Consider the following 18,378-nt stretch of genomic DNA (forward strand, 5'->3'; position numbering starts at 1 on the left):
CTGCTTCAGAAGGACAAAAGTACTAAGCATCAAAATGTGTTCTCATATGTTCCCTTGTAGGGTTTGGGTTCTTATTGGAGAGTTCTCTGCATGAATTTCACCAGACCTCTGAGAGAGTAAAATACCCTGAAAGGGATAGGAAACAAGGGCAATATCAATATGTAATTATGTTCTGACAGTGGAACTAGCAGACCTATCACTAGTGCTAGCATTGAAAATGTGACTCCAATCCAGGAGAACAAGATATTCAGAGAATACGGTAGAAGATGTGACAAAGTTCCTCCTCTATCTTGGTGGGTCTTGCGCTTATTGGCAGATTTGCTCTCCTTGGAGCTTCACGGTAGCCCTCAGTTTGGCTGTTTTCATGAACCCATAGTCCAGGTCAACTCCTCCCATGTCTGACCAGGAGTTGGGAGGTTTGGGGGGAACCTGGGCCTGCCCTCTACTCTGGGTTCCAGCCCAGGGCCCTGTGGAATGCAGCTGTCTAGAGTGCCTCCTGGAATAGCTGGGCGACAGCTACAACTCCCTGGGCTACTTCCCCATGGCCTCCTCCCAACACCTTCTTTATCCTCACCATAGGACCTTCCTCCTGGTGTCTGATAATGCTTGTACTTAGCCTTCCAGTAGTACACCTTCTCACTCTCAGCTCCTAGCACCTCTTGCTCCCAGCTCCCTACACTTGCACCACAAACTGAAGTGAGCTCCTTTTTAAACCCAGGGTGCCCTGATTAGCCTGCCTTAATTGATTCTAGCAGCTTCTTGATTGGCTGCAGGTGTTCTAATCAGTCTGTCTTAATTGTCTCCAGAAGGTTCCCGATTGTTCTGGAAACTTACCTGTTACCTTACCCAGGGAAAAGGGACCTACTTAACCTGGGATTAATATATCTGCCTTCTATTACTCTCCTGTAGCCATCTGGCCCGACCCTGTCACAAAGACTTCACAAATATGTTTTGTTGCTGGTAAACTAATTTATTTTTGCTGAAATATTCAAATCATGGGTTAATAAAATGGAACTTTGCTGGAAGTATACGGAAATTTTGGCTTTCCTTGAACATTAGGGAATGTGGTTGACTTTCTGGGGCAAGGTTTCTGAAAGTAATTGAACCTGGCAAGATTAAAGCAGTGGTGAATATTTTCCTTTGCTTGCTTATAAAAAATTGATTTTATTAACACTTGTGTGTTAGTACAGATCAAAGTGTTAAATATATAAGTGTGTATTCAGATGTTTAAACTTCATGAAAACTAGTGGAATGTTACTTGTATTGTTTTCACTTATCTGTTTCTGTTATAATGTGACAGCAAACATTTACATTGTATGCACCGTGTAACTAAATAACCCCTCAAAGAAATCTTGTGGAATGCCAATGAAGGACCTAAGACCTTTAACAGAAAAAAGCTAATTTCAAAGAAATGGCCATTATGTATCATGGTTGGAAGTCAAAAGACTAAGTGCATTCCTCACATACCATCAAAGGAAAAGCTCAGGTGTATAGAGACACTGTCAGCTTGCTTCATGTGTGAAGATACTATAAATATGGATTCAAAGAATACCTTCTTTCAGGGAAGTATACCAGATGCAAAGTGGAGAGCCCCAGAGACAATCTGGTTACCCTGAAAGACTTTTGGGAAACTAACAGTTTATTACATCACTGCCACCATTTGGAGTTACAAACTGTGATTACCAGCATTGTCTTTGGTGTAAGATCTGGAGTACCAATTGATCTGGGGTAAGTGACTGGTCTCTTGGGATTGGGAGAAACCTGATGGTGTGATTTTTTTTTTGTTTTAATAGCATTTTATCACAAAGTTGTTTGTCTGGGTGGCAAGATAGACTGGAGAGGCTAAGGGGACTGACTGTGATTCCATGGTAAGACTGTCTTGCCCTGAGATAGGCACTCACAGTTCTGAGCCACTCCAGGCAACGTGACACTAGGACCAGAGAATATTTCCTAGCAGTGTCCATTTGGTCCATGCATGCACCCTCACTCTCCTTATGCTCTTCACTGAGGGTATAAAGGGGGATGCCGGCCTGTCACTGTTTTGGTTCCTTCTTACTGCTTGTGGTCTAGGAGAGAGATTCAGTGTTTGTGCTGACTTCTACAGTGGCAGAGAGCATACCAAGGATCCCCGGCTTCAAGAATTGTATTGACTGCTAGAAACTGACACTCATGAAGCTGGTATATACACAACTGCAATGAAGCAGAAATCCAGCAAGCCCCAGTTTAGGCAAAGACACCAGCCTCCACTAACATTCTGCATGAGCTGTCCTGCAAATGTCAGAGAATGCACAGAGACAGAGGCACCAACTCTATAGTGGGCTCAAGCATCCACAGCAAAAAAATAGGGAGTGTTCAGCACCCAGCAACTACAGCTGTTCAGCAGTGCCACCAATCAGCTATGAGGTGGCTGCTGGAGGAGCTAGGGGGAGGGTAGAGAGCAGCAAGCGGGCAGGGAACCTCAGGGGATAGGGTAGAACGGGAGCAGGAAGAGGCGGAGCAAGGGCAGGGCCTCAGGGGAAGGAGCGGAGTGGGGGTGGAGCACCCACCCGGAAAAATAAGTCAGTGCCTGTGCACAGGGAGCTTGTCCAGGGGCAGTCGTCTTCTGTCTCTCAGCCAACTCTGGCTCCTAAATTGGTGTTTTGATGAAACTCTCAAGAGCCAAGCACAAGCAGCCCTGTTGGATTTAGACTAGTCTCATGGTTCTTCCCCTCACCCCTTTTGGAGAGTGAATATCCCACTATCTATTAGCCTGGACAGAGATTACCACAGACAGATGGGTATTAGAAATTGACTCATCTCATGAGTAGGTTCTTCTGCAGGAGGCAGAGTCACTCCTTCAACTAGGGATTATAGAACTTGTGCTTCCAGCAGCAAAGGGGAAAGTGTTATTCTGGAAGTACTTTCTCATATCCCAAAAAGACAGGGGGGATGAAGACCCATGTTGGACTTCAGGGAACTGAACAAGTTTATCTACCATGTGGAGTTCAGAATAGTGACCATGTCCTCAATTATCCGCTCACTAGATCCAGGAAATTTGTTCAGACCTCTCCATCTCAAAGACATCTGTTTTCACATGAACATCTGTCAAGGTTCCTCCCCCACTCTGAACTCTAGGGTACAGATGTGGGGACCTGCATGAAAACCTCCTAAGCTTACTTTTACCAGCTTAGGTTAAAACTTCCCCAAGGTACAAATTAATTTTATCCTTTGTCCTTGGAATATCCACTGCCACCACCAAACTCTAACTGGGTTTACTGGGAAACATAGTTTGGACTTGTCTTTCACCCCAAAATCCTCCCAATCCTTGCACCCCACTTCCTGGGAAAGGTTTGGTAAAAATCCTCACCAATTTGCATAGGTGACCACAGACCCAAGTCCTTGGATCTGAGAACAATGAAAAAGCATTCAGTCTTCTTATAAGAAGACTTTAAATAGAAATAGAAGTAAACAGAAAAAAAGGAATCACCCCTATAAAATCAGGATGGTAGATACCTTACCGGGTAATTAGATTCAAAACATAGAGAATCCCTCTAGGCAAAACCTTAAGTTACAAAAAAGACACACAGACAGAAATAGTCATTCTATTCAGCACAATTCTTTTCTCAGCCATTTAAAGAAATCATAATCTAACACATACCTAGCTAGATTACTTACTAAAAGTTCTAAGACTCCATTCCTGGTCTATCCCCGGCAAAAGCAGCATACAGACAGAGCCAGACCCTTTGTTTCTCTCCCTCCTCCCAGCTTTTGAAAGTATCTTGTCTCCTCATTGGTCATTTTGGTCAGGTGTCAGCGAGGTTACCTTTAGCTTCTTAACCCTTTACAGGTGAGAGGATTTTTCCTCTGGCCAGGAGGGATTTTAAAGGTGTTTACCCTTCCCTTTATATTTATGACAACATCCATCTGGCACACAGGAGATTTGTGAGGTTTGTCTCCGATTAGCAACCCAGCCAGGACCTGGTGCTCCATTTGGATCCTCAATGGCACCAAGAGGATTCATCAAGTTACTGTTAGTGGTGTCAACTCACTTACACCAGCAGGGGGTGGCAGTGTACCCCTGCTTTGAGGATTGGTTCTGTCATGGGGCAGGTGCGCCCCGTCCCCTTTCTGGGATGGGGTAAGAGTTGTTATAGACCTGCTGCTAAGTCTGCATGATCACTCTGGGTTTCGGGGTAGTGTGGCCTAATGTCCAAAGTCAAAATGGCTGCCCTCTCCTTCCAGGCTGTGTGACCCAATGGCCAAAGTCTAGATGGCTGCCCTCAGGTGCGGGCCATGTAGCCTACTGACCAGGGTCTATATATCTGCATAGTCTATCGGCCAAGGTCAATATGGCTGCCTTTCTGCTGGGGTGGCCTAGCAGCCAAAGTCAGTATTGCTGCCCTCTTCAGCAGGGCTGATTGGCCTAGTGGCCAGTCAGGGAAGTGGGCCACCACTTCGGGGTGGGAGGCAGCCAGGTCAAGGGACCCAGGCCCTCCCTGCTCCACTGGGGCCCAGGCTGGGGCCCTGGAAGTAGCAAGTGTGCTCGCCACTAAGTCAGTGGAGAATCTGACCAAAACACACTGATGCCACCAGCACAATGACTAGTCCCTGTGAGCTACTTCCTACCCTGTCCTGGTGCATTGGCCCAGATGTCTCTGGGCTCCTCAGCCTGGGCAGCTTTCAGCCACTCCAACACTCTTTGAGTGTTCATAGATGCTTGGGCATCTACCTGGGTTTCGGCACCTCTTGGTTCTGCCAGCTGGGGCCTCTGCAGTTCCCAGGCTGGAGCCTGCAACATGCATCCTCCCTCCTCAGTAGTCAGCCCTGAATGAGCTGGGCTGCTCCCTTTTATGCCTGGTCTCTAGCCGGAGTTTGCCGAAAGGGAGGAGTTAACCCCTGCAGTACCAGTGTGGGTCAGGCGCGCCCTGTCACAGGCTCCTACAGGTAATATTTTACCGGGTAACTCAGGAAGTGACCACAGTGTATCTGGACTTGTTCAAGAGGCTAGGTCTCAGGGTGATCCTTGAAAAGTCTACCCTGGAACCAATGTAAACTATAGAGTTTATCAGGGCAGTGCTAGATACAGTATGGGCCAGGACATACTTATCAAGAAAGAGATTGTCTGGTATGAGCAGACTCTCATAGTAAATTCAGATGAACCCCAGGACATCTGTGTCGTCTTACCTGGTCCTGTTGAGTCATTTGGCTGCAAAAACATACATGGCCCCATTTGTAAGACTTCACTTCAGATGCCTGCAAGGATGGCTAGAGACAGCGTACGCCTCAGGCAGACACAGTCTTGACTTTCTAGTCATGGTTCCTTGAAAAGTCCTGGACTTCTTTATCTGGTGGAAAGATAGGGGTGTATGGATGTGTGGGGGGGCTTCCTGTTTAGTTCCCCACTGCTAACAAAGATGATAACAATGAGTACATCCCTCATAGGGTGAGGGGCACACATGGAGGGGCAGGTAGTGCAAGGGACATGGTCTCCTCAAGAATCTATGCTCCACATCATCATATTGAAGTTTAGAGCAATCAGGCTGTCCTGCAAACAATTTCTCCTTCACATTCACAAAGCTGGTTAGAAAATCATTCCCAGAGTAATTATCAGTGGTTCACAGTCATGCTGGAAGGGCAGAACGAGTGGGGTCCCACAGGGATCAGTTCTGGGTCTGGTTCTGTTCAATATCTTCATCAGTGATTTAGATAATGGCACAGAGAGTACACTTATAAATTTTGCTGCCGGCACCAAGCTGGGAGGGGTTACAAGAGCTTTGGAGGATAGGATTAAAATTCAAAATGATCTGGACAAACTGGAGAAATGGTCTGAAGTAAATAGGATGAAATTTAATAAGGACAAATCCAAAGTACTCCACTTAGGAAGGAACAATCAGTTGCACACATACAAAATGGGAAATGACTGCCTGGGAAGGAGTAATGCAGGAAGGGATCTGGGGGTCATAGTGAACCACTAGCTAAATATGAGTCAACAGTGTAAAGCTGTTGCAAAAAAAGCAAACATAATTCTGGGATGTGTTAGCAGGAGTATTGTAATCAAGACACGAGAAGTAATTCTTCCGCTCTACTCTGCGCTGATTAGGCCTCAACTGGAGTATTGTGTCCGGTTCTGGGTGCCACATTTCAGGAAGGATGTGGACAAATTGGAGAGAGTCTAGAGGAGAGCGACAAAAATGATTAAAGGTCTAGAAAACATGACCTATGAGGGAAGATTGAAAAAACTGGGTTTGTTTACTCTGGAAAAGAGAAGACTGAGAGAGGACATAACAGTTTTCAAGTATGTAAAAGGTTGTTACAAGGAGGAGGGAGAAAAATTGTTTTTCTTAACCTCTGAGGATAGGACAAGAAGCAATGGGCTTAAATTGCAGCAAGGGAGGTTTAGGTTGGACATTAGGAAAAATTTCCTAACTGTCAGAGTGGTTAAGCACTGGAATAAATTGCCTAAGGAGGTTGTGAAATCTCCATCACTGGAGGTTTTTAAGAGCAGGTTGGACAGACACCTGTCAGGAATGGTCTAGATAATACTTAGTCCTGCCATGAGTGTAGGGGAGTGGACTAGATGACCTCTCAAGGTCCCTTCCAGTCCTATGATTCCATGATTCGTAGCCAGTCAGTCTAGATGTTTTGAACAATATTGATGATAGTCTGTTCCATCAACAGGCATGGAGGGGCATGCTGCTCACAGCTATATGTAGAGGCCATTGTCCTGGTGCATACCTCTGTAAGTTGCCCTATGATCCATCTGCCAGGACTTCAAAGCACCCTGGTGGATCCCACGATCTGAGAAGATGGTGGAGGTGGCAGCCATGATGGTGAAGCTTACTCCTTTCCCTTCTTTCAGTTAACAATTGTCCCCCCAAAAGTCTAATTTCTGATACTCTAATTCATTTCTGGTCCCCCACTTTTGTTGTTCACCAGTCATCATCTTAACATAATCCTTGAGTTATATTAGTGGGCCTTTTTGATTTTTTTCTTTTTGCACATTTCCCCATCAACATTTGTTGTTACAGGTTATTTTGAAACTTTTTGAATTTTCACTCACTTCTACTTTTTTACAGTTGAGCTCACAATTAGGGTAAATTTGTAGGCCCAGTTATTACAACATAATCCTCTTGCGTGTCCTTTCACAAGGACAAAGTATCCATGAGGCTATACTTGAAGTTCATCCCTAAGGTAGTGTCAGACTTTCACATCAACCAATGTATCCAGTTACCTGTGTCCTACTGTAAACCACACACCAGTAAGAAGAAGTGAAGTGGCATCTGGCATCTTGCTGTCTACAAGACCTTTCCATAAAGGTGGCAATTTTGTACCTGATCACATTGGCTAGAGGGTAGAGGAGTTAGGGGCACTCATGGTAAACCTATTGCATTAATTTAGGCTGTCAAAATGGATCTCAGGATGCATAATATTTTGCTATGAGCAGTACAATGATTTACTGGGGGAATTCTGTGCCACTGCACAATGCAGAATTTTGAAGAAATTCATGTTGGGCACGCAGAATTTCCTTTTCTCCCCACAGAAATGGGCTGCAGAGATGTTGACCATCACTAGGGTCTGCTGGACTCGGCAGAGCTCAGCTTGCAAATAGAAGACAAGGCTAGGGGGAGAGGGAGGGAATTGGAGGGTTCCCAGCAGCTGCAATTCCCAACACACCCTGGAGGAAGGTCTGTGCAAGGAAAAGTCTGGAAAGTCTGAAAAGCAGGAAAGTCTGTGCAAGCCCAGAACCCAGCATCAAGCCATTTCTCCCTCTGGATCCCTGGGATCTAGGAGGGTAGGATCGGTAAGTGTCTTGGCAGAGGTGGGGGATGCAGCTTGCTCTGGGGAGGAGGGGGCATGGCTGGCCTCTGGAGGAAAGGGGGTGTGAGTGTCGGAGATGCTGGGGGTGAGGGGATATGTGTGTCCGGATTTGGGGGGGGGCCCTGTGGCTGGCCTCTGGGGAGGAGGGGTGTGAGTGTCTGGGCTGGGGGCGGCCCATGGCTGGGCTCTGGGGCGAAGGAGGTGAGAGTGTCTGGGCTGGGGTGGGGGCATGGCTGGGCTCAGCTCTGGGGAAAAGGGGTTGTGAGTGGCTGGGCTCTGGGAGGGAAGGGGCAGAGAAGCAGGAACTGGGTTTCATAGGGGTTTCTTTAACTCTCTTCTCCTGGGGGAATTTTTGTATGTGTCTGTAGTGTTACAGACATACTTGCTGACAGGTTTTTTGAAACAAATTACCAAAATAATTGAAACTGGTGTGATTATAAAGTGTTATTTTGACAAATAAAATTTGCAGAATTTTAAAATATTGTGCACAGAATTTTTAATATATTGGTGCAGAATTTCCCCAGGAGTAGTAATGTCCTCCTTGAGGGCAGCATGAAGCACATTCAATAAGAACCCAAGCAGCCTTGGTAGCTTCCCCCCAGGATATCCCTATTATTGACATCTGTAGAGCAACGACTTGGAGTTCTGTATACACTATTAGCTGCCTTGGATGCTTTCCTGGGCAGGTCAGTTCTACATTTCATTGTGGCATAGGACTCCGGGTACCTGCCTCCTTGAGAAGGACACTGAATCACCTGAAGCACTCAAAGAAGGTGTCAAGGTTCCTTCCCCACTCTGAACTCTAGGGTACAGATGTGGGGACCTGCATGAAAACCTCCTAAGCTTACTTTTATCAGCTTAGGTTAAAACTTCCCCAAGGTACAAACTATTTTACCCTTTGCCCTTGGACTTCCACTGCCACCACCAAACTTTATCTGGGTTCCTGAGAAAACGTTGTTTGGAAATGTCTTTCCCCCCAAAATCCTCCCAACCCTTCACCCCACTTCATGGGGAATGTTTGGTAAAAATCCTCACCAATTTGCACAGGTGACCACAGACCCAAACCCTTGGATCTTAGAACAATGACAAAGCATTCAGTTTCCTTACAAGAAGACTTTTAATAGAAGTAAAAAAGAATCACCCCTGTAAAATCAGGATGGTAAATACCTTACAGGGTAATTAGATTCAAAACATAGAGAATCCCTCTGGGCAAAACCTTAAGTTACAAAAAAGACACACAGATAGGAATATTCATTCTATTCAGCACAGCTATTTTCTCAGCCATTTAAAGAAATCATAATCTAACACATACCTAGCTAGATTACTTACTAAGTTCTAAGACTCCATTCCTGTTCTGTCCCTGGCAAAAGCATCACACAGACAGACACAGACCCTTTGTTTTTCTCCTTCCTCCCAGCTTTTGAAAGTATCTTGTCTCCTCATTGGTCATTTTGGTCAGGTGCCAGCGAGGTTACCTTTAGCTTCTTAACCTTTTACAGGTGAAAGGATTTTTCCTCTGGCCAGGAGGGATTTTAAAGGTGTTTACCCTTCCCTTTATATTTATGACAGAAGGAAACTTGCCTTGTAGTAACTGGAGTTCCATGAGATGTGTTGTCCCTATGTGCAGTAGATTATCCATCTTCCTGCCCCTCTGCCTCAGGTCCTACTGGTGGAGAAGGAACTAAAATGGCAATGGAGAAGCAGCCCTCTTTATACCATCGGTGGAGCACACAAAGGAGAGTGGGGGTATACGTGCAGACCAAACACACACTGATAGGAAAAATTCTCTGGTCCCAGGTTATGGAGTGCATGTGCAACCTGAAGTGTACTACACATAGGGAACCCACTTGTTCTTATATATAAAATATATATTTCTCTAGAAAGATGATTGAGCAGTCTACTGAAATTTGTAGGCTCTTTTTTAAAATTTTATTTTTACACACGGCTATCACTATTCTTTATCTGGCATTTCCATGTACAACTACTGACATTTTAAACTAATTCCAGAGTTTTCTTGTTAATCATACAGTAGAATAGCTTGCTTTTTTGATTCATAGATATTAAGGTCAGAAGGTACCATTATGATCATCTAGTCTGACCTCCTGCACAACGCAGGCCACAGAATTTCACCCACCGCTCCTGCGAAAAACCTCTCACCTATGTCTGAGCTATTGAAAGTCGTCAAATCATGGTTTAAAGACTTCAGGGAGCAGAGAATCCTCCAGCAAGTGACCCGTGCCCCATGCTACAGAGGAAGGCGAAAAACCTCCAGGGCCTTTGATCATCTAGAAACAATGAGGAAGTGCCAATGGTGGATTCTTTCATGACTTGCTTTTTCTTCCCTGTTTAGAGCCTCAATTCAGAGTAACATAACAATATTATAACTTGGGAGAGAATGGTTCTGTTTCTGTGTTACTTCTTACAATCCTGTGGATGTCTCCATCTAACATCATAGGACCATAATCACATGTCAAGATAGCATTTATGACATGGTTACAGTATTGTACTCGATACATAAATTAATAGGCTGTGCAAAGTGCTACTAGAGAAGTTATAGCCATATTCCTAAGGCACATCAACCATCCACGTCTGAAATAATAAATAATACTTTTAGAGAACTGTCAGACTCAAGTAGTGAGAAGATTTTTATGAAGAGGCTTCTTTTAAGTTCCTTGTCTTTGTTTCTCTACCTTTTAACATCTCTAAATGCTCTTAAAAATCAGCATTAACTTGCACACATTTTCCAAATTCTCTTCTGAAGTTATTTAAATTGTAATTTGCTGACTATTTTCCATGAGAAAATAGGTGCAGTATACATTTTTCTTGCCTTGGGATTGCATGAATGGAATTTTAAGAGACATTAGTAAAACTTCTGAAAACACTAAAATTAACATGATGAACACTGTGCTTGCATTTGGTTTTCAGTGAGAATAGGATTGTAATACAGCATTCTTTTACCTTGGTAAAGTAATTTCTAAAGGAAATTTGTATCATTTTCACTTTGTGCAGGAATTTGGAAATTCACAAGTTCAGGCTCTCCAATCAGCAGGAATAACTGAAAGTTATTGTTTTTAAAGTTTTTGTTTACAAGTGGCATTCCTTAACATAGAGCTGGAATCACACATCTTGGTGAGCAGTGTCACTCGCCTTGTGAAAGCCCAATGAAAAAGAATATAAAATAATATTCAATATTGAATTGTCAGAAAAAAAACTTTTAAGACAAATTTTTCAAAAATGGGTAGGTAGACTCTTAAATCTATACCTAGAAATATTGGAATCAGTGATCTGATTTCAATCAGTGATCTGATTTTCAAAAATGCTGAGCATCCAGCAGCTCGCACACCCACTTAGACTGTCCACATTATTCACATTAACAAGCACATAGACACCCATTTACTATACTTGTTTTGTGCACATAAATGTGGATTATGTGCACACAATTTATGTAGCTGTCATTTTGAAAATTTATCCCTGGTATCACAAACCCCACATTATTTTACATCAGAATGGCTATCAACACAAATGATTAGAACTGCTACTTTCAAATCAAGAATTAAAAAACAAAAAATAAATTTCAAAACTTTTATTCGTGGTAATAAGTGTTTCTTTCCTTGTCAGTCTGCACATTAGTGGGCTGAGAAAAATGTTCTTAGTTTTCCTGTAATGTGAAAAAATAATGGACTTAATTTAGTAATGCACTATGTAAGCAGTGTCAGGATGAGCTCCACCCTGACATCTGGTGGTGAGGTGTGGCAAGTTGTGGAAAAGAACTTCAGGGGCTGATCTCATTTGCATAGGCACATCCACCACGCCTAGAATGAGACCATAGCTGCCCAAATGGTCACTTTGGCTGCTGTGGGATCCCCAGTGTCTCTGTTATTGGGGCAGGAAGAATAAATTGTTATTACCCTGATTATGGGAACTGTGCTTGGAACTGTACGTGGCCTTTTGTTATGATGGAGGGATTCACCATCAACTAAGTAGCACTCGCTAGGCAAGGGTCATGGGTTCCAAAACTGAGTGAATGGAGAGAGGCTGGAGACAAGTATTAACGCTTGGTGGCATGGGCCCCTTGGTGAGGGCCTTACATGCTAATTGCACTTCCTCCTCTCTCCACTGTGGAATATCAGAGCTAATTTTGATTTCATTAGAAGTCTAGCTATAGGCTGCTGAGCTCATTTTGGGCTGACAGTGCACCAGCACTGGGACTCCCCTACTACAAGCTGAATTCACCTAAGAGCTGAAATCACTGAGTGTTGTGTTAAGTAGTGGGGGAGCCTCAAGCTATATTGTGGAGCGGTTGGTGGGCCGGCTGGAGTGCCTTGCGGACCGGCTGGTGGAGCAGTTTGTGGATGGCAGGAGCTGCTTGTGGAGCTGAGCGAAGGAGTTCGTGGGGCGGCTGGCAGAGCGGAGCGCAGCTGAGCGAAGGAGTTCGTGGGGCGGCTGGCAGAGCGGAGCGCAGCTGAGCGAAGGAGTTCGTGGGGCGGCTGGCAGAGCGGAGCGCAGCTGAGCAAAGGAGTTCGTGGGGCGGCTGGCGGAGCGGAGCGCAGCTGAGCGAAGGAGTTCTTGGGGCGGCTGGCGGAGCGGAGCGCAGCTGAGCGAAGGAGTTCGTGGGGCGGCTGGCGGAGCGGAGCGCAGCTGAGCGAAAGAGTTCGTGGGGTGGCTGGCGGAGCGGAGAGGAGCGCAGCTGAGTGAAGGAGTTCTTGGGGCGGCTGGCGGAGCGGAGAGGAGCGCAGCTGAGTGAAGGAGTTCTTGGGGCGGCTGGCGGAGCGGAGAGGAGCGCAGCTGAGTGAAGGAGTTCTTGGGGCGGCTGGCGGAGCGGAGAGGAGCGCAGCTGAGCGAAGGAGTTCTTGGGGCGGCTGGCGGAGCGGAGAGGAGCGCAGCTGAGCGAAGGAGTTCGTGGGGCGGCTGGCGGAGCGGAGCGCAGCTGAGCGAAAGAGTTCGTGGGGTGGCTGGCGGAGCGGAGCGCAGCTGAGCGAAGGAGTTTGTGGGGCGGCTGGTGGAGCAGAGCGCTGCTATGGAGCTATGGGGCGGTCAGCTTCAGATCATGTAAGGTGCCTCTTACCCCCGTCCCATTTCCACCCAGGTTGGGAGGTAAAGCTCCGCAGATAAACTTTCGAACTCTGGGGCTGCCCTGACCAGGGACAGAGACTTTTGGGGCATTGGACTTTTGGGACTTTGGGTGATTTGGGGTTGCTGGACTCAAGAACCAAAGGGAAAAGGGCATGCCCCAATTTGCTTGGGGTGGGTTTTTTTTTCCTCATGGGTTGTGTTATGAATCCTGTTAGTGGTGTTTCCCAAACATAATGCCACATTGTTTCTCTCTGTTATTAAAAGGCTTTTGCTACACTCAGACTAGGTGCTTGCGAGAGGGGAAGTATTGCCTCTTGGAGGCGCCCAGCGGGGGGTGGTATATATTTATCCCAGGTCACTGGGTGGGGGCTCGAGCCGGTTTGCATTGTGTTATTGGAATGGATCCCCTAGATATTGAACCCGGCCCTTGTTGCTGCCAACTCTGACGGGCAGAAGGGTTACAACTATATATTTGTGTGTGTTGTTTAGGCAGAGGCCCATCTTATACACATTGACAGAGCCAGAAGAGTACCTAGAAGTCACCTACTACAGGACAGGCCCAACAAAGAAAATAACAGAACGCCACTAGCCGTCACCTTCAGCCCCCAACTAAAACCTCTCCAACGCATCATCAAAGATCTACAACCTATCCTGAAGGACGACCCATCACTCACAGATCTTGGGAGACAGGCCAGTCCTTGCTTACAGACAGCCCCCCAACCTGAAGCAAATACTCACCAGCAACCACACACCACACAACAGAACCACTAACCCAGGAACCTATCCTTGCAACAAAGCCCATTGCCAACTGTGTCCACATATCTATTCAGGGGACACCATCATAGGCCTAATCACATCAGCCACACGATCAGAGGCTCGTTCACCTGCACATCTACCAATGTGATATATGCTGTCATGTGCCAGCAATGCCCCTCTGTCATGTACATTGGTCAAACTGGACAGTCTCTACGTAAAAGAATAAATGGACACAAATCAGATGTCAAGAATTATAACATTCAAAAACTAGTTGGAGAACACTTCAATCTCTCTGGTCACTCGATTACAGACCTAAAAGTGGCAATTCTTCAACAAAAAAAACTTCAAAAACAGACTCCAACAAGAGACTGCTGAATTGGAATTAATTTGCAAACTGGATACAATTAACTTAGGCTTGAATAGAGACTGGGAGTGGATGGGTCATTACACAAAGTAAAACTATTTCCCCATGTTTATCCCCCCCCCACTCCCCACTGTTCCTCAGACGTTCTTGTCAACTGCTGGAAATGGCCCACCTTGGTTATCACCACCACCACCACCACCCCCGCTCTCCTGCTGGTAATAGCTCACCTTACCTGATCACTCTCATTACAGTGTGTATGGTAACACCCATTGTTTCATGTTCTGTGTGTATATAAATCTCCCCACTGTATTTTCCACTGAATGCATCTGATGAAGTGAGCTGTAGCTCACGAAAGCTTATGCTCAAATAAATTGGTTAGTCTCTAAGGTGCTACAAGTACTCCTTTTCTTTTTGCGAATACAGACTAACACGGCTGCTACTCTGAAACATTTAATTGTGAATACCCTCATAGTGGTACTGGGGGAAATCATTTTTACTTTTTTCTATTTTATTCCATTATAGGTGTACATGGATTGCTAAAATTTTAACTTAATTTACTTTTTAATTTGATTGCATACCTTTTAGTTTTAAAAAAAATGGTTCTGAGTTCAAAACTGCATAGGGAGTGACTTTTCTTATTTTGAAATTGTACATCCCTGCTCCCAACATTTTTGAATCCTCCAACATATAACTTTGGCACTTTCATCTAACCACTGAGTTATGTACAGATGTATTATATGAACTGATAACAATTGGGTTGACACACATTATCATATGCTAGATGTTACGTATCATGTATTGTTAGATGCTGCCTGTCCAGGTGATGGGGAATAGTGTTACAAAGTAACAGGAGGAAGTTATCACGGATGTCATGTTTCACACTTCACTGATAGTCCTTACTGATTTCAGTGATACCTTTCATTGGTAATTCTTACAGGCTGTGAATCCAGGTCTCTAAAAGTGAAGGCTAAATTATTATCCCTTTGACACCTAGCCCTGCATTGTCTTCTTTACTGATAAGCTAGACAGTTCTCAGCTTTTATACTTGTACATTTGCTGTACTTAATAAACAACCCCTTCCATAATTTATTATAAATTTAAAAATGCAACAATAGTAGGCAGTGTAAGCTCATGATGCTATAGTATCTGAAAATAATATTTGAGATAAAACAGGTTAAAATTTAAAAAAAGCTTTTTGCCTGAATTATTATGTTTGGTGGTTCATCCACAAATCAGGATCAACATGTAAGAGTCTTTCAAGGATAAACAATTCCTGTAGAATTCAATTTTATTCCCAAAAGCGAAGACAACTGTGTTAGAACATCTTATAACTTTGGAAAATCTTAGATTTTTACTTAAATCCTATCCTTACATAAAGCATGATTCATCTAGATATCCATTCTCATTGTTCAAAGTTTCACAGTACGCCAGAAATATTATAGTAAAGAAGGGCAAAGATCCACAGGTGTCTTTCTTGTTCAGTCACAGAAAAATTGACAGCAATGTATGCCCACTTGCTTTTACCAGGTGATGGTTCCAAAGAAAAGGGTGAAGAAAAATGTGGAATAGCAAATAAAATGCTAAATATAGGGCAAAACTTTGTCCTGTGTTGCAGAGGTGTGCTAGTAGAGGAAAAGAGTGTTCAGAACCCTTAATTTTCCCAGGGCTTAAATTCTCATTGAGTATTTCCCAGAGCTACAGGGCTCAGGGCTTCAGCCCTGCAAGGCACACCGGGGCTCCTGAGGGTTTGAAGATATTTACTAGAGCTCTGCTCTGGACATCTCCGGCTGAATTTAAGCCTGGCCCAGGCCCTTCCCATCGGTGTATCAGCAGAGAGGGATTTTGCTCTAGATTTAGGGTAACTTTCTGGCTGACTGCCCTGGCTGGTGCATCACAGTGCTGGGAGAAGTGATCTGCTAGCTTGGGGATTTGATCAGCCTTTCAGTGTGTAAGCCGTAGTCTGCAGCTAGGATGAATATTGTTTCTCTGAAGGAGCAGAAAGGTGTACCCAGCCATGTGTTTCCCCCACTATTCCAAGTTGCCCTGAAGCATCCTGTCCTGCGCTGACAGATTGGCTTCAAGTATATACAGTACACAGAATGGCTACTTGGGTTAACTAAAAACATATTTTTTAGATAAGCAAAATAACAATTCTATGTATTATGATATGAAAGAGTCCAGATTTAACCTCGTACCCTAATTTAATGATTCTTAAGCCAACATGAGTAACCTGCATATATGGCAATCACTCCACCCAAAACTTACTTCAAATCTCTCTTATCATAATAATGCCTTCTCTTCTCTTAAGCTTTTTAGACTTTCTCAATTCTCCATCATGTAAGTCTTTATAGCCTTCTCTTTTACTTAATATGGCTTTCCAGACCACACTCAATTTTCATAGTTTTGCTGTGCTTGCTTCTCTTTCTCATCTGTTGATACAATAATTTAGTTACCCAGCTTAACCCCACTAGACTCTCTAACACCCCAATTCCATACTTGAAATTTTAGTGTACATTTCATGACATACATGTGAGTGTATGCCATACATAATTATCATTTCCATTAGTTGGGTTTTTATGTCATATAATTCAAAATCTTAATGTTACATTATGTACTGAAAAATTAAGTATATGTATATTGTCAAAATATAGTTCAAATATTGTTTAATATAAAACAAACAAAATATGTTAACATTATATAATCAAATTAATATTTGACGTTCTGCTAAATTATACTTTTAAAATACATTTTCAATTCCTGTAAATTTTTACTTCCTGTTATTTTATTTACAGAATATCCAAGGTATCTCCAAGTATCCAGTTCAAATTATTAAGAAGCAATATGTAAAAGGTAAAGGTAAAAGCTTTTGTTTATGTAGTTTTATAAAAGGACATGCATTTATCTAAGTAAGTGTTTGAATAAAAATATGTGATCAAGTACTATTAAGGCATACCAACATCTCAAAAATGAAAAAAGACTACATTCAAACTGTGTAGTTATAATACAACATTATCTTTTAAATTATCTTTCTGCTGCTTCTTGCAGGTACAGAATGTGGGTTTGCTGCCTCTTCCTTGATTTATGCAAGCAAGTTCATCAATTTAAATATTCTCTGCTCTCCTGGCCAGTCCCCCTACCTTCAGTTTGTGTTCTTTTCCCACAGTTTGGAGCTTGCATAGTTGTAATGGAACCAAGTTATCCTGCCTTATCTTACTAAGAAGTCTTCCTGTGCTTTCATCTCAGAAAGCTTCTCCTAGGGAGTTGCCAATGCTAGATTGACTAGGCCATGTAAATCAAACTAATGGCTAAGGACCAAAATATCCTTTGATTGCTTGTCAGATGGATGCTATAAACTGGATTCAAGGAAGATAGTACAGAGAGGGCTGTAAGTCCTAGGGAATCATGACCCAAGTGATAGAGAAAGGACTGGACCCTCAACAGTGAATGTAGCGTAAGAGAGACTTGCTTACATAACCTTTTCTTCCCGCAGGTAGCTGCACAGGACCACGGTGTAGAACTGCTGCTGTTGCTTTGTTGCGCTTTGTTTTTGGAGGGAGTAGTGGTTGGCTTTGCACTGGAGGCTTTGGAATAGGATACAATTCAATATAATGAAGCAAAAGGGTTTATATAAGTGCAAGTGAAAGGAGGAGCGGAGTTTGGAATAACAATAAAAACCTTAAAATGATAAGAGTCTATCTGAGATGAGAAAAAAATCTAAATTTCTAAAGCTGGCAATTTGTTTGTAATTTCCCATGTCATTTTTAGCTATGTCATCTGTACAAACAGTGGATACATATGCATGCTACCCAATGTGTACTACAACACATAGGCAGACCTAGACTGAGGCTGCCAAAATTCATTAATGATGCTCATGGATCATATGTAAGGCGACAATTTAATCATGAGTATTTTTAGTAAAAGTCATGGACAGATCATGGGCAAGAAACAAAAAATCACGGCCCGTGACCTATCCATGACTTATACCATAAATACTCCTGAATGAATCTTAGGGGAAGGGGCACTGCTCGGGGGGGAGACCCAGGGGCCAGCAACTGCTCTGGCCACCGCCGTGGAAGGGGGAGTCCCAGGGGACCAGTGGCTGCTCCAGACACGACATGGGAGGAGTCCTGGGGGGCCAGTGGCTTCTCCGACTGCCACCGGAGGGGAGGCCCTGCAGGGGCCAGCAACTGCTCCGGCCACTGCCAGGGAGTGAGGAGCCCTAGGGCCAGCCACTGCTCCGGCTGCCCTGGGACTGCTGCTGGGAGCTGCCAAGCTGCGGGAGCTCCAGCCGCCCCTGAAACTGCTGCTCAGGTGGTCCCAGGGCCAGCCGCAGCGGCTGGCTGTGGGGCCGCCCAAGCGACTGGATGCAGAGACACTTGAGTAGGGAG

The 18,378-nt window shown here is 44.2% G+C and overlaps 1 protein-coding gene across 1 annotated transcript in view; it reads left to right on the plus strand.

Annotated features, from left to right (window-relative positions):
* The window catches only part of POLN (DNA polymerase nu), a 236,184-nt gene that overhangs the window by 166,959 nt on the left and 50,847 nt on the right, over nucleotides 1–18,378 (plus strand). Inside the window, exon 17 of the mRNA XM_073343208.1 lies at nucleotides 16,783–16,840. Within this exon, the coding sequence (XP_073199309.1) occupies nucleotides 16,783–16,840 (58 nt within the window). The remainder of the gene's footprint in view (nucleotides 1–16,782; nucleotides 16,841–18,378) is intronic.

This window comes from Lepidochelys kempii, chromosome 4 (genome assembly GCF_965140265.1).
Source record: "Lepidochelys kempii isolate rLepKem1 chromosome 4, rLepKem1.hap2, whole genome shotgun sequence".
NCBI lineage: Eukaryota > Metazoa > Chordata > Testudines > Cheloniidae > Lepidochelys > Lepidochelys kempii.